The sequence below is a fragment of the Biomphalaria glabrata genome, chromosome 7, assembly GCF_947242115.1.
Source record: "Biomphalaria glabrata chromosome 7, xgBioGlab47.1, whole genome shotgun sequence".
NCBI classification, from domain to species: Eukaryota; Metazoa; Mollusca; class Gastropoda; family Planorbidae; genus Biomphalaria; species Biomphalaria glabrata.
Window position 1 is genome coordinate 26,385,836 of NC_074717.1, and position 17,397 is coordinate 26,403,232.

At 37.8% G+C, this 17,397-nt stretch overlaps 1 protein-coding gene across 4 annotated transcripts in view; it reads right to left on the reverse strand.

Moving 5' to 3' along the window:
- Positions 1 to 17,397, reverse strand: part of LOC106070603 (protein-glutamine gamma-glutamyltransferase K-like) — a 48,528-nt gene that overhangs the window by 20,498 nt on the left and 10,633 nt on the right. For 2 of the 4 annotated variants that reach the window (XM_056036452.1, XM_056036454.1), the window contains exon 2: positions 4,803 to 4,898. The exons of 1 other annotated variant lie outside the window; for it this stretch is intronic. In XM_056036452.1, the coding sequence (XP_055892427.1) occupies positions 4,803 to 4,885 (83 nt within the window). In that variant the 5' untranslated portion in view covers positions 4,886 to 4,898. Of the gene's footprint in view, positions 1 to 4,802; positions 4,899 to 12,102; positions 12,184 to 17,397 lie in introns of all 4 variants that reach the window. One more of the 4 variants, XM_056036453.1, reaches the window with a different exon arrangement.

The following is a 17,397-nucleotide window of genomic DNA, read 5'->3' on the forward strand; positions in this document are numbered from 1 at the left end:
TTTTTTTTTTCGCCGCTAGAGTAAAGTGGGATAACTCTAGTCCGACTTGCAGAAATAAACAGTGATCTTTCCATGCCTTCTAGGTCCGGCCCTGATATTTAGTAACGGATGAATACTATCCCCCCCCCCCTTTCTCTTTTTTTTTTCGCCGACTTGTAGAAATAAAAGAGTGATCTTTCCTTTAAGTGGTGTCCAAACTGTTGAGCCATGAAGAGAACTATATTTAGAGATGGTTTCTGTCACTTTTCTCATTCGTAAAAATTGACATTTATTTAGACATGATCTCAATTGTTTTCTTCCTAAAAATCTTATAGAAAAACAGACAACAGATTAGTTTTGTTTTAAAATTGTATGCAAATAACAGAATTATTGTCACAGCTAGTAAAAGAATAAGTTATATTGACATGAGCATTTTACTTGTGCACTTTAAAAAATATTATTTAGTAGCTTTTGACTAACGAAGACTGTGGTATTTGACACGGATACGAAACCCAGTATTTGACCTACATATCGGTTACCTCTGACGTAGATGATGTTTCTTTCTTCTGTGGAGGCCAGAATTTATTCAGAATGTAAAATTCTTTGTGTAAGAAAAAAAGTGACGTGTCTTCTTTTTAAACTTCCCCACCCCACAACACACACACACACACACTTTCAAAGCCTTCTTTATTCAGACATAAAGGTTATGAAAGTATGTGCAGTATAACTATGAGTTCTTTGACATTGCAAATTATGGAACATGGAAGCGAAACAAAATTTTACGTTTATTACCCTGAAAATAAAGAGAAAAAAAGTGGTAATATATAAATAAACAAGTAAAATATCAACAATCCTTTTTAAAAACAAAGCTTATATAGAGTGAAACTGCGTCAATCATTTTGAATCAATCGTGTGATTAATTTTAAATAGACTTAGATTAACACTAATAAATTTTGCGATTGGAAATATTTTTATAATTTGTTTTCTTTGATCGCAGCTTTCATGGTGCAATCACTTTTGTGGAACAGTTGGGGGGGGGGGGAGGGGTATCTGGTAGTAGGTTTGTACTGGCTTTTCAAAAGCTTTTTTTTAACTCTTTCTCTCCTGATTAACGATACCATCGTTGATTTGACCTCATTAAATTAAATTAATGTTTGGTTTTATAACAAATTTAATTTGTGTTTTATAAAAAGAGCATGCATTCTCTTATAATTCTATACCAAAAGTTATGTTTTATGATTACAAATAAAAATGTTATTGAAGTTTAATCATAACAGGGTAGAATGTACAAATGTGGAAAATGAACAATTCTGTAAGAACTTGGAAAAATAATTACTGAGATAAAGAGTTAAAGTTGCTCGAGTCTGAAATGGAACTTACAGTCTCGAGCCTCCATGATGGAAGCACGATTAAGCAACTCAAGTACTTATAAAAATAGGTTTTAAAGTCTTAAATATAGTTAAAAAATTTGCAGCTAATGATCTAATTCTCTACATAAGGATTAGCACAGTTAATATTTAAAACCAAATTAATTAATTAATTACGACAAACTAATTTGTTCATTTCTAATAGAGTCATGCGTTATCATCGACAGTTTATAATTGTGGGCAACGTTTTAACTTGATCCGAGAATGGGAAATAAGGTGTACAAGATTCCACCCAGACAAAGTTGGTATAAGTTTCGAAAAAATATATGCATCAACCTGTTGACCTTAGTACAACAAAGTCAAGGACAATGCTCTTTAAATTTAAACTGTCCACACTGAATCAAATGATAGGCCTTAACCTAGGGCGAACATCGCGTTCCGTCTAACAGGTCAACAGATATAAATAGTAACATTCCAGTTACGCACGTTTGTCTCTTGTTTTGCATAGCGAAAATGACCTTTATTTTTCAATTAAATTTTTTGGCAGGCCTGTCATTTCACGGAAAGATTCAAAGTCTAACCCCATTCTTATTTTCTCTGTTGTTACACTGCTAACTACAAAAGTTTCGCTCAATTACATTCTTTTTAAATATTTAAAAAAGGTCCTAGTCTGAATAGTTAAAGAAACACTCTCTTTACTATAAATAGAACTCTACTATCAGGATGAGACTACTGTCATGCTAAAGGTCAGTGATGTGAGCAGGGACACGAGTGTACCACTTTATCTGTCTGACCGACCTAATACATCTTTTATAGACTACAATGTTTGTTCCAGGCTGAACAATTCCTATGTAACATCTGTCACAGTCCTAAGATAATGTCCTCCATGGTGTCACAGAAAGGACGGTCAACTCTTGGTGTCATTTGGTCTATCTGTGACTATAGGCTTAGTTGTTGGTTGGTTTTTCAGTCTTAGAATCGAGTTGGACAAGAAGAAAAAAGGACCATACACACTCACACATATACATAAATACACACACACATACACATACATACATACATACATACATACATACATACATACATACATATCAAACTAATGTTAATAACTTTAAAGATAGGTTAATTAAGATTAATCGATTTTTTTTTTCTATGTTCACTGTCCAGCCCCCACTCCCTCCCAAGCTTTTCTTTCTTGTTGCATCCAAGGCAAACTACTGAGGGGAATGGAAAGAGATGGTCGAAAAATCATGTGTGGTGCCTCAACGATACGAGAGACTAAGGACTAGGAATAGGTGAAGATCCATGGATCAACATTTTTCCTCAACAATAACGAAGATTGACCGTCTTATAAGACATCTATCGGTGAAAATTAATCTCTTAGAAAATGTTGTAATAGGGCCTCGTCGAAAGATTTGCACCTAAATTAATGTGTAGGCTTTTTAATGTTATGATATAGTTCAATTCTTAAGAGGTTTTTTAGGAAGCGTCAGTATTTGTGCTTTTCACTAAGCATTTTCATCATGGAATCCTTGGGCTCAAGGCCTCTTTTCTTTGCCTCTTTTGTGGGTTTTCTTTCTTTGCCTCTTTTGGGCTTTCTGCATCTTTTTTAGGCGCTTTTTTTACATTTAATAATACATACTTATAATACAATTAATTAAATAACAGTATAAAATATGGTATATATATATACATGGGCGTAGCCGGGGGGGGGGGTCCTTGGGGTTCAAACCCCAAACCCCCGAAATGAAATCTGCCCTTCGGGGGGGGGGGGGGGATCGGAATTCAGTAATTGATTTTTTGCTTTGATTTTGTTTATTTTGGGTGACATTTTAATACTATACCATCACTTGCCCCAGTGCAGCCAAGGGGTTTTGAGTTTAAACCCCCCTACCAGGTGGGTTTAAGTTTAAAACCCCTATCAGGGGATTTTGAGTTTAAAACCCCTACCTGGGAGGGGGTTAGTTTAAAACCCCCAACCAGGGGGTTTTGAGTTTAAACCCCCTACCAGGTTTTTTTTGCAGTTAAATCCCTCTCTTCTAATAACAAAACAAAACAAAAAAAAAAGGAAACGACTATCCCCAAATTCCAAAAGCACAGTTAAGGAAGATTTTGATTTTATAACCCCCTATTCAATATTAAAAAAGCAAATTACACACTCAAAATTCTATGAGCGTAGCCTAAGGGTTTTGAGTTGAACATCCCCCCCCCTCCTCTTCAGTAGGGTTTGAAGCTAAAAAAATACCTCTTCAATATTAAAAAAAAAAAAGCAAATTACGCTCTCAAAATGTTATGAGCGTAGGTAAATGGGTTTCGACTTAGTTTTGAGTTTAAACCCCATTTAGCGGGGTTTGAAGGTCAAAAATACCTCTTTAATATTAAAAACAAAGCAAATTATACACTCAAAATTCTATGAGTGTAGTCAAAGGGGTTTTGAGTTTAAACTCCCCTCCAGTGGAGTTTGAAGCTAAAAAAAATAACTCTTCAATATAAAAAACGCACTCAAAATGTTATGAGAGTTGCCAAAAGGGATTTTGAGTTTAAACCCCTTTTCAGCGGGATTTGATGCTAAAAAATACCTCTTTAATATAAAAAAAGCAAATTACATACAAAAATTATTTGAGCGTAGCCAAGCCAATTGGTGGTTTTGAGTTTAAACCCCTCTCCTAAAGTTTGCTTTCTTAAAAGTTTAAAACCCCTCCAGATGGTTTTGAGTTTAAAAAAAATAATTCTAAAGCAGTTACCAAATACTATGACCAAGAGCGTATTCAAGAGAAGTTACACATTTCTACCAGTGGCGGGGCTCCATTAATAAAGTGCTTTGAAAAGTCATCTGTCGAAATTGAAAAACACTAAATGTGGCTCAACAAAGATGGCTAAGATAGATTTTAGGAGTCAGTTATAGAGATCGGGTCTAAATCAAGGAAATCCTATGCCGAATTGGGAGTCGACCCCTTAGTAAGGTTGTGACAGAGCATCGCATGAGGTTTGAGGAACATGTTCTCCGACAAAATGAATTACGCATACTTAAGGGTTGCGATGACATGCTAGTACAACTTTGCTCCAGTGAGGCAGTGAGAATAGCATTTGAGGTTTTTGAAATAAAACTTTTTAATAGCAGAAAAATTTACTATGGATACCTCAGAACATTTATTTTGTTGGCTTTCAATACCAGAAATAGTGCTTGGCGGCGGGGCTTAGTCCCGCGCTGGGGGAGCTCCAACCCCATTTCTGTCAATGCCGGGGAGTCTACAATTTTTCCACTAACTCCAGGAAGAAACATTATAGGGCATAATAAACATCTTTCGAAAGAATGAAGGGTCAGAATGTAATAAAGATCATGCACACACACACACATATATACTTTTTTTTTCCGATAAAAATAATATATATATATATATACACATGCATGTATCATATCTCACGTTTTATGAAGTTATGGGTTGTCAACTTTACCTAGTAAAATATCGATGTTTTTCTGGTCTTAATGTTGTGGAATGAGAAGAAGATGGCCTCGTTCTACCACCTGCTCTCGTCATCGTTGGCTAAAATCTAGATTAAAAAAAGACTCCAATGTCAATTTGTGAATTAATAGACATCAAGTAAAACATTTTAAAAATACTTTTTTCCTCCTTTCTGAAGCTGATGGTTGTAGTGTAAGAACGATTATTTTTACTGTTAATAACTAATGAATGATAGATTTTAAACAAGAATAAAATATTTTTCCCCGCCCCAATTTCCTCTCCCCAAGAAAAAAAATCCCGGATAAGTGCATGTGTGGTGGGTTTGGCACAGAACAAACTAAAGGACAAGGCGACTCGTAGGGCGATTCAAAACTTTACTATACACTAAAGACCTGCAGCCATACGTGAACACATGGTGTAGAACCAAGCACAAAAGGGAGTGGAGACGACTTAGGTCCAGTAACATACGGACATTACAGCGATACGAGATGCCGGTCGAATGGACAGTGCCCACGTTGGTCTGCCTTGTCATGCGCGGACACAAGGTGCCATCTAGGGTGAAGGGTCACGTGGATATCGGGGTGGCCGGTGTTCTCTGAAACGCTATCCACTCCACTACAGAGCCCCTAGCTTGAAACGACCCGTCCCGGGGCGTTCAGCCTAGTAGGTTTCTGAAAACCGAAACAACTGTTTCTTGTCAGTGTCTTCTGGGACGACAAGCACCTTTCCAGTTTGTAACGTGCTGGTTCCATCGGTCATACAAAGTGGTCTGTCTTCCTCTATCCATAATGTCTGGGAAGCTGTAGAAAGTGTGATAGGGAGCAGTGAGCGAAATCGTCTTTGTGGCTGGTTAAAATGCTTGTAGTTTCTTCTTTGTCTATCTGGCCTCTGGACTCTGTTATGCCTGTTCTTGTTTGGCTGCCCAGAGTTAAAGTTTCTATTTCTCGATGTTTGAATTGAGTGACTTGCATCTGTATTGTACATTGCATCAGCTTGTTGCTCATTGGTTCGTTGTTCTACTTGGTGGGTTGGCTGTGAAACAATGGGTTCACTGTTGCTCACAGATTGAACCTCCGCTGTGAGTTGTGGTGATTGCTGACAGTGACGCCTTACATGTCCAACTTCCCAGCACTGGGTGCAGACTGGTGATCCATCATCAGTGTATGGGAAGAATCCTCTCTTCGTCCTTGACCATACAAGACCCGGCGGTGCTGTTGGTCGAATTCTGTTTTGGTTGCTATGTTTCGTGTGTCTTTGTGTGGGTCTGCGTTGACTATGTGGTTGACTAGAGAGTGGGTTAGTTGAACTTGGCAGACTGTTATAGCCTGACCCCTTTATTTCTTCAAGTTGCTTCTCTAACTTGGCCAATTTCGCTAAGAGAACCTCAGACCACTGCTCTTGGGCTCGAGCTGCATCTTTGTTCTGGTTCTCCAACTTGAATGCATAGTTTCGTAGACTTTGAAAACTTATCTGGGGATGTTGCGCTATGAACCTAAACAGCTCTCTGCGAAGTTCTGGATCTCTGACTCCATAGGCAAATTGGTCCCTCAATCTTTCCTCCTTAAAGCAATCTATTCCTTCTCTTCGTTCTTGCCTGATGGCCGTTGTGAACTCCTTAAATAGTCGGTGAGAGAATTCGAGCAGTGACTCACTTCTTCTTTGCTGCGACATCAGAAATGTAATCTCTGCCTCTCGCACCGGTATGATTACTTCAAACGCAGAGGTAAGTGCATCGAGCAGAGCTTCTGGATCACTTCTGATATGAGGTGGCTGAAGATCTACCTCTACTCTAGCTGGACCACTTATGTTCTCAAGGATGGTTGCAGTCTTCTCTTGAGGCGAGAGGTAAGGCCGGAGCTCCCATAGATCTCTTATTTCTCTGACGAAATCTTCAATTGAAACCTCAACATTTCTGCCATCCCCACTGAACTGTCTAATTTTTCTAGTAGGTTCTATGATGTAATGAGAACGCTGACAGGCCAGCTTCAATGCCTCAAGTTCAGCTTGTAGTCGAGTCAACATCCCCTTAGTGACACATTCCATTCCCTCCGGCTCTCCTCCATTGCACGTGGGACCCACGTCTCCTCCCTTCACTGAACTAGGTTCCACCATATTTCTCTCCATCTGGCTGCAGGTCTTAAGAAACTCTAACAATAATAGTAACCTAATAACGAAATCTATCTCAACAGAAACAATGTTCAAGCGAAGTAAAATCACAATTAAGAAAATATAAGCAAATTATATTAAAATAAACTAAACTAAATCTAACTACCCTGAAACAAAAAGAAGAAAACAAAAATAGAAAATATTTGAAAGTACAGAAACAGGAATAAACTAACTGTTACTTGTTGACATCTACGTCTGGTTGTCACTTTCTTAGTTTCGGTTGTCAGGAAGCAGATTCTGAGACGTCTTCTGATCCCACAGTGTAGTCTCTCTTCCTGACCCCACTCGTGCTACCAAGTTTCTGTGGTGAGTTTGGCACAGAACAAACTAAAGGACAAGGCGACTCGTAGGGCGATTCAAAACTTTACTATACACTAAAGACCTGCAGCCATACGTGAACACATGGTGTAAAACCAAGCACAAAAGGGAGTGGAGACGACTTAGGTCCAGTAACATACGGACATTACAGCGATACGAGATGCCGGTCGAATGGACAGTGCCCACGTTGGTCTGCCTTGTCATGCGCGGACACAAGGTGCCATCTAGGGTGAAGGGTCACGTGGATATCGGGGTGGCCGGTGTTCTCTGAAACGCTATCCACTCCACTACACATGTGTAAATCTACTCACTCAGAGTCAGAGTATATATAATTCCCAGACCTATATATGATAGGCCCATAAATCTAGACTTCAAAGACGGTGAGAAAACCATGTTTAAACTCTTTAATGTTTGGGCCATGCGGAAATACCCGAAGATGTAGTCAGTTCAAAATATTGTCTAGACCTAAAGCCAAATTTTTTTTAAAATTATAATTAATTATGACGGTTAAACTATAGTTTTTCCAGTAAGGACAAATAACTAGTAATTCTTTTCCCAACGATAAACAGCAACTTTCAAATTCCTAGGAGAATCGTTAGAGCCGTTTTCGAGATCCACCCACGCACACAGAAGTCTCCACGACGTTAAGAGTTAAGTAGTGGTATTGTAAAAACAATCGTGTGTAATCAAAAAACTTTAGCAGTAAAGTTGGCATGTTCAGAGTTGTGCATTCCATATATGTTCATAAGATTTTGTTAGTCCCCAGTGTTATAATGTAGTTTCTAGTGTTATAAACTATAATTGAATTCTCAGAGTATGATGGGGAATGAATTTCGGCACTTGATTCAATTGTGTCGTACTGTGTCAAAATACGATGTTGCAATTTTATTTTAGAAAATCTTTTGGGGGAACTTTCATATTTACTTTTCATTCTTAAAGCATACAAATTACGATAATTGTAGCAGAAAAAATCCGAACAAATAACCAAAAGCAAGAAATGGTACAGAAGACATAATAGGTAACCGAACCAGTGAACCTACATTTCTAGCAATCTAGATCATTTACAATAAAAACCTTAATTCTTTAATCAAATGCATTCAGAATCAGAATGGTTGCCATAGACTTGTTATCTTTAATGCAATCCCAAATAGTGTGTAGATAAGTTTAATTTAAATGCAAGTATTCTCATACAGTGGCATACAGCTATACGACATACACATAAAGACAAGCAGGAACTAAACGACATCCATGACTCGACCCATCTCAACAAAAGTCGTGCCAGTTTTCATGCTTCTTTTTATTTTTTCCTCTATAAAATTAATATTCAATGAAAAGGTCAAGGACTGTTTATGTCCTGGTTTAATTCATTTCAGCATGACCTTAACCCTATACAATACATACGGTACCTGACAGATGGGGAATAATTATATGGTTGGCTTAATAGGAAAGTTGATTCTGTGCAATTGTATTTTGTTGCTGTTTATTCTTTTTTTTTCTTGAAAGATTTATATTTCAAAATGTTTACCTATCATTAAAACTGTCACATCTCCATGCATCTTCAATGAACACTTTGAAATGTGAATGCTTGTGTGGTTTATATTACATTTGTTCCAGTGATACATTTGAAGTTCAAATGAAATTGAAAAATAAATACCTTTTAAAAACACCAACTGTCTCCATGGAAACTTAAAACAACAAATGAATCGATACGAGATAAACGTTTGATAATTATTTCTGGTCACTAGGATAGCAAGAGATTTAGAAAATGGGAAGACATTTGCTGATAATTTATTAACATGGAGTTTGTATGCGATGTATTTGAGTGCTAGGTCTTTAGTATGAAAAGTGTCTGGGTGCTTGATAAAGAAATATAGGGAGGTGTTTTCTATGAGCGATCTGACTGGGTGCTTGATAAAGAAATATAGGGAGGTGTTTTCTATGAGCGATCTGACTGGGTGCTTGATAAAGAAATATAGGGAGGTGTTTTCTATGAGCGATCTGACTGGGTGCTTGATAAAGAAATATAGGGAGGTGTTTTCTATGAGCGATCTGACTGGGTGCTTGATAAAGAAATATAGGGAGGTGTTTTCTATGAGCGATCTGACTGGGTGCTTGATAAAGAAATATAGGGAGGTGTTTTCTATGAGCGATCTGACTGGGTGCTTGATAAAGAAATATAGGGAGGAGGTGTTTTCTATGAGCGATCTGACTGGGTGCTTTTTATAAGAATATGGAAAGGAAATTTCTATGGGCGATATAACTGGGTGTGCTTGCTACAGCAATATGACTGGGTGCTTTCTACAGAACTATGGCTAAATGCTTTCTATGACCGATGTGGCCGGATGCTTTAGTTCTATAGTTGAAATGTCTCAGCGTTTCTAGGTCGACTGATAATGTGATTTGGTGCCTTTAGGTCAGGCATGTCAAACACTGCGTTTGGGGGCCGCATGCGGCCCGCGACCACCTTGCATGCGTTCCGCTTGGCCACCTCAAAAATTATCAAAATAATGTTAAACAATTACGCTGAAAATAAAAAGATGACAAGCTACTTGAATTGAAAAATAGTATTTGTTAAACTGAACAACGAGATTGAGACTGCAGTGAAAGCCAGTTACATTTTTGTAACTTAATTGCAAGCCATAGCAAATCATTTAGTAGAAGGGATTTTATGAAGGAGTGTATCATTAAAGCTGCCGAAGTAATTTGTCCAGAAAAGGTGAAAGTATTCAAAGAAATAGTGTTAACTAGGAACACTGTGGCAGATATAATAAATGACATGCCAATCAGCTCGCGTGAATAATTAAAAAACAAAATAGATTTTGAATTATTTTCACTGGCTCTCGATGAGTCAACTGATGTAACGGGTGTATCACAGTTGGCTATATTCATAAGGGTCTGTGACAGGAATTTTGACATACATGAGGAGCTACTTGTTCTATGCATAACGCCACAACAAGCGAGGATGTTTTTGAGAAATAACAAGTAATATTGCAGTACAATTTACCTTTGGTAAAGCTAGGTACACTAACAACGATGGCGTACTAACCGTTATGAAATGGTTTTGATGCAAAGCTACTTGCAAAAATAAGAGAAACTAATGCTAATTTTAAATTTGCTCATATTCAGTGTATCACTCACCAAGCAACATAACACAAAAAGCAATTACAATTCCAACATGTCATAAGACTGGTATCAATCACCATCCATTTTATCCGTGCCCGTGGCTTAAATCATCACCAATTTTCAATGTTTCTGAATGACATTGGACACGAAAGTTTGCTGGCTCTCCTGTCATAAAGAATTGAAGAGATTTGTTGTACTGCGTGAAGAAATTGTATTGTTTCTGAACATGAAAGGTGAACCTGTTGAACATTTCCATACTGAAGAATGGGTTCAGGATTTGGCATTCGCAATTGATCTCACTGGTCACCTGCAAGACTTGAATTTGAAACTTTAAAGTAAAGACTAAATTGTCACAACTGCGTGTGATCATGTGAAGTGCTTTCAAGCAAAATTACGACTGTGGATAAACCAAATATGAAGAGAAAATCTTGTTCACTTCTCAACGTGTCAGAGACTACAACATTTGGTAAATATATCTTACACCTGGAATCGTTAGTAGATGCTTCCACTGGCCGTTTTCATGACTTCGTTTCATACGAGCAAGAATTTTCGTTGTTTTATCTCCATTTTCATTTGTTTCTGAAAATGCTGCTGGTGTGCAACTAGAGCTGACAGAATAGCAGTTAGATTCTTTGTTGAAAGCGAAGTATAAAGAAGTGGCTTTGCCAAAATGAAGTTATTTCCCTAAACAGTACGTTAAATTGCGGAAATTCGCAGCCAGAAATCTAGCTATTTTTATGCTAGTACTTAGCTCTGTGAGCAGTTCTTTTCTATAATGAAAGCTACAAATCACCTCACCGTTCGAGATTATCTGATCAAAATTTGTCAGTGATGATAGTGTCAGTGGCAAACAAGCTTCCACCCGATATTAATAAACTTGTATCTCAGAAAGATGTCAAGCATCAGGACAAAGAAAAAAAATGCGCAATCATAGTAATTTTTAATTACCAAATTGTACTACAAATTGAGCTAACTAAGGGACAGGTATGTCATTAATTACTGTATTCTATTGTATTGTTTTTAATTACATAAAACTAGTAAGCTGTTTTGCAACTGATTTTCGGCTGCGGCCCCTTAGGCCATAGTAAGTTTTTATGCGGCCCATTCACCTTAACGAGTTTGACATGCCTGCTTTAGGTCTCTGCCGGTGTTTCTAGTACTGTGAGCGATGTGCTTCAGGGTTGTTGTTTCTAGTACTGTGAGCGATGTGCTTCAGGGTTGTTGTTTCTAGTACTGTGAGCGATGTGCTTCAGGGTTGTTGTTTCTAGTACTGTGAGCGATGTGCTTCAGGGTTGTTGTTTCTAGTACTGTGAGCGATGTGCTTCAGGGTTGTTGTTTCTAGTACTGTGAGCGATGTGCTTCAGGGTTGTTGTTTCTAGTACTGTGAGCGATGTGCTTCAGGGTTGTTGTTTCTAGTACTGTGAGCGATGTGCTTCAGGGTTGTTGTTTCTAGTACTGTGAGCGATGTGCTTCAGGGTTGTTGTTTCTAGTACTGTGAGCGATGTGCTTCAGGGTTGTTGTTTCTAGTACTGTGAGCGATGTGCTTCAGGGTTGTTGTTTCTAGTACTGTGAGCGATGTGTTGTTGTTTCTACGTATATGGTAGCCCTCTATATGATGGGGTGTTCATTTCTAGATCTAGGTCAGTGCGACCATGCACATGTTGATTTGGTTTTAGTAAACCTACCTAAGCAATGTGGTAGACTGTTCCAGACAGTGCTCTGTTTTCATAAGCTTGACAGAGATGAACTGGGCTAAGCCAATAAGCCTGTGGATGATATTGTTTTAGTGTTTTTATATCTTTGAAGAATGTTTTAGATCTGCGGGCGTTCTGACATCTGTATGTCATTCTAAACATAAGTGTTAAGTGTCTCTCGTGTTTGAGATGATCTCTACAAAAGGTCAATGAAAGCGATGTAGCCAGACACACAAAAAGTTGAAAAGATCATACAGACATAGAAAATACCAGTGACCTAGAAACTGTACAAACATGTCTGCGAATCTTTGAGCTGATTATTTTTCTCCAAAGCAATGTCTGAGATTATATATTCATGCATAACATGATAAAATATAAGAATTGACGTAAGCCTCAATACACAGAAAGAGAACAAAATCAACACCGCTGGTTAGACATGTTTAACCTAGTGTAAATACATGAGTGTCAGTTTGGTTTGTGGACGTTAGCCTTTGTAAACATTACGCTAGAGCGGATACAACATATTCAGTTTCGCCAAGTTGGCTAGAGATTACGCTAACCTATGGTTTCAAGGGTCTCGGCTATTTGTTTTGCTCTACATTAAATACTTGTATGATAAAGTAGTTCTCAATGGAGAGTAGGTTGTGGTGCCCTGTGATTGTTTAATTTCGCCAACTGGAGGAAGGCGGCGACGCCATATTGTTTATTATTTTGTCGGCGGAGGAGACTAAAATTCTGTAATCTTTGAAAATCTATCTATATATAAAATATATGGCTCCTTTTGTCTCGAAAGGCAATGGATGCGCCCAGATGAGTCACAGATTTTGGTTTAGTCTTAAGACGGGGCAGAACCTGATGTGGCTTATCAAGTCAATTCTAGAGCTGCAGACTTTGCCACAATTCAGGCATGTTTTATGCATCTGATTCAGGGCTAGCGGACAGAGCAGCTTTCTTTTTTCCACTCTTGATTAAGGCCGCTTCGTTTCTTTTGCTCTCAGCGAGGATCGTCCCAGCACGAACAGTCTGTCTCCATGCACTCACGGTCTTTGGCTATTTCTTCCAACATACTTTCGTTGATGCCTGTGGCTCTCATGTCTCGCTTGCAGACATCTCTATATGTTAGGCTTCGGGCAAATGGAGCTCGTCAGCCTAGTAAGGCAATTCATCTAGGAGAGGGGTAGTCTGACTCCAAACCCCCGCTAACTTGCTGTACTGAGGTTCAGGAGACAACCTCGAGGAAAAACCAGGAGTGAAGCCCCTTAGTCGTTGGAATAGCAACTATGACATTTCCTTCGGCAGCTTTGAATATCTAGAACACTGATATATATATATATATATATATATATATATATATATATATATATATATATATAGCGCGCGAGCGTGTGTGTGTGTGTGTGTGTGTGTCTGTGTGTGTGTGTGTTGCATGTATTTTGTTGATGTTGTTGTTTTCGATTTCTTTACGTGCCTTTCCTATTCTTGTTTAGGTCATCATATCTGTCCGTGCAGCAGGACAAGGCTCTTGCGCAGAATGCACAGGTCGTCTACAGAGAGCAATACATTTGAAAGAGAGTGCCATTACGTGCACCACTGTGCTCTGCTTAACATCAAATTGTACCTCTCAGAGTAAGATTCAGTTCTATTTTGTTCCGTTTTAATGATCTCTGCAAATTCTAGCAGCTGTGTAGAAAGACAACTCTCTAGCAATACTTTTTTCTACTCCCCCCCTCACTTCTAGATGAATGTTGTCCATTTTCACAGTTCTTTCTTTGCGAAACATTCTTAAATAGAATGATGGATCAGTGAAAAGTTGATCACCAGATACTGAAGTGTTGACATCTTTGCACGGAGCTAATAGACCTTATCGTGGCGATTGCCTGCAGCTTTACGTTTTAACAGTGGCGTAGCTAGAGTATATGATGCCTGGTGCGGTACCTCATCTTGATGCCCCCCTTACTTTTTTGGTTTAAAATAATATGTATTCATTAATCAAATATTGTTAATTCCAAAAATCACTTTTACATAAACATACTACAAATGAATTTTACGCGCTTTCTTGCTGGCAAAAATATCAATAATTATATTGAAATCAATTTATTCCACCAGCTCTTGTTCAATGGACAAAATGGCCAAATTAGTGAGTCGTAAATTTGTCATCGTTGATCGCAAGTAATTCTTGATCAGTTTAAGTTTGGAAAAACTTTTCTCGCATGTAGCGACGCTTACCACAATAGTCAAAAATATGCGAATCATGATGACGATATTCAGGACTGAATCATCTAGCTGGTATTTTTTTATAAAATTCAAGAGCTCAACAGCTCCTTGTTTTGGAAGTGCGGAGGCTTCTGATGAAACTGTGACAAAACGTTGAAGCCTCTTTCGCTCCAGCAGAAATTCGTTTTTATCTATGTCGTTAGGAGTATTATCGAGATTGATTTCGACCTGAGGTTTTAATAGCTGGGAAGGCGACAAAAATTAATATCTATCTGCTACATCATGAAATTGCTCGAATCGGGTGATTATTTCTTGACCAAGCTGTCCAAGGTAGAATAAATTTCCCTTCGTAGCTCTTCTTTGTGTGTAAGTACAGAGTCGTCACTTTTCTCACCAGGCATCTTTTTCTTATGGCCAATACGTTTTTGAGGTTCTGTACTGATTCTCAGATCTGAGCACACGCTTTCGGCAAAGGTAATGCTGGCTTCAGCGATGTCCTCTCGATAAGTTCTTAAAAATGTCTCAGCGATTCCAGTAGCATGCTTGTCCTTTGTGTCGATGAAGTCAATAAAAGACTCACAAACCTGCACCCCGTCATTATTCATGACAACGTACCGTAAAATTTGGGAAGTTTGATCCAGCATTGAGCTGTCAAGTGTACAGTCAAAAATAATAGAGAAATATTTGGCTTGTTTCAATTGCTGTATGATTTGTTTTTTAACGTGATCCCCCAATATTGTAATAAATTCATTTTGTATTTGTGGAGACATGTATGTATTCGGTCTGGAACAAAGCTTAGTTCGAAGCACATGCTCCCTCAAGAGTGGATCGTACTTTGATAGTAATTTTACTAGCTCCAAGAAATTGCCTTTATTTTGCCCTTCCAACACTTCTTCAGCTCGCTCGCGATGCCCACGAAGTGCCAGATTTGGCTTTGAGAGAAAACGAATGATGTCCAAGATTCTCTTCAGGTAGTCTCTCCAGGTTTTCGTCTCTTGTATAATCAAATCTTGGACCTTGTTGTCAATACTGTTTCCTACTCTCAGGCGAACTTGAAGTTCCCTCCAAGCAAGCGATGACTGAATGTGAGCTATGCTGGTCTCATGTTTTTCTATTTTTAGTTAGTTTAAAAAAAAATTCGTAGAAAACAAAGGTTAGCTTATTTAAAAATATTGACATTACAATAGAATTATTTCCAAAGTTAAACTATAAAGAATCATAAAGAAATGAATAAACTAAGACAATTGTTTAGATCTAGAGTTTAGTAATATATTTGTAAACTCTATATCTAGATTAAACCAATGGACTAAACAATGAAGTAAAAAAAAGGTTGGCCTTTCTTCTTCTTCTTCTTCTTTATATTACAGAGCATTGATCAGTGTAGTAACAACATGTACCGTGTGTCCGAAATAAATCTTGTAAATTAGATTCAAACTGTTCTAAAGCTTACATTGTATTGAAGAAATAGTCAGGGAGATGAAACAAAATAGCGACATGACTAGTTTATAAATCGTTAGTTCATGTTTAAAATACAGTCGTTTATGTTTGTTCGTGTCCATACAATTAGTCTTTTTTACTGAAAAGCTCAGGGAAATAGGAAATTAATACACACTGGGGGAATTTTGGTGCCCCTCTCCACTTGGTGCCCTGTGCGGCCCGCACCACCCGCACATTGGTAGCTACGCCACTGCGTTTTAACATTATAATGAATTTGCTTGTCGTTTTTAAATGGCTTCTGAGTGTTCTGCAAATGTAACTTAAAGTTGCTTGAAATAATTTCTTCATTAGCAGAGTTGAGAAATCTAAAATATTCCTTTCATTTTTTTTCATTATTTTCCCTTTATGAAATAAGTTTTATATTAGTACTTTGATAGGTCCGTTTCTTTGTTTCTGTACCCATTTCTTTTAAAGCACTTGATTGACCACGATTGATATAGTATTTCTTTTAAAGCCCTTTATTGGCCACGATTGATATAGCATTTCTTTTAAAGCACTTGATTGACCACGGTTGATAGAGCATTTCTTTTAAAGCACTTGATTGACCACGATTGATAGAGCATTTCTTTTAAAGCACTTGATTGACCACGATTGATATAGAATTTCTTTTAAAGCACTTGATTGACCACGATTGATAGAGCATTTCTTTTAAAGCACTTTATTGACCACGATTGATATAGCATTTCTTTTAAAGCACTTGATTGACCACGATTGATAGAGCATTTCTTTTAAAGCACTTGATTGACCACGATTGAAAACCGAAATTAAAAAAAATACACTTTTAAATTCCAGGTTCAATGTCTCCCAGACTTCTGACATTCCGAATATTTTGTTTTAACAAGACAATACAAATCCCCAATTTCTGGACTGCGATTTTAGAACGATGTGAGAACTACTGTGATGAGATTTTGTTGTTGTTGGTTGTTTTTTTTTTTTTGGGGGGGGGGGGAATAAATGACGAGGAGATACTAAGGCTGAAAAGAAGGTCAAGGCAGAGAGATCGTATAAGATATGGAGAGCTTTGGGAGGGGTTGTGTGTGTGTGTATCGGTGTTTTCGGGTTGGAGAGGCTGATTACTGTTTAAACTGACCTTGACTGGGAAGGGTGAATAAGTCATGAAACTCCGGGACAGCCTAGTCTTGTAAACAAGCATGCATCACATGGATAACTATGTATTCTATCTGGCTAGACAGATTAGGGGTTCTTACAATCTTCTGTCAAAGATCTGTATGGAACACGTACAGATCTACATAAAAAAAGCCTACAAGAAATGAACAAGAATAGATGAAAGGGAAAATAAAATAAAAGACAACATTAGCAATCAAAGAGCCCTAAACGGGGTATGTTTACACTATGAGCTTTCTATATGACTTACGAAATAGAGGCCTTAATCGCTTTAGTAGATCTATGAAAACAGAATCGAAAGTCACCAGAAGCACTCTATACGTACATAAATGCTTTTACATTCATACGGAAAATGTGTTCGAACATTATTACACTGTAATGAGTTAGAAAAGTATTGCACTGTAATGAGTTAGAAAAGTAGTGCACTGTAATGAGTTAGAAAAGTAGTGC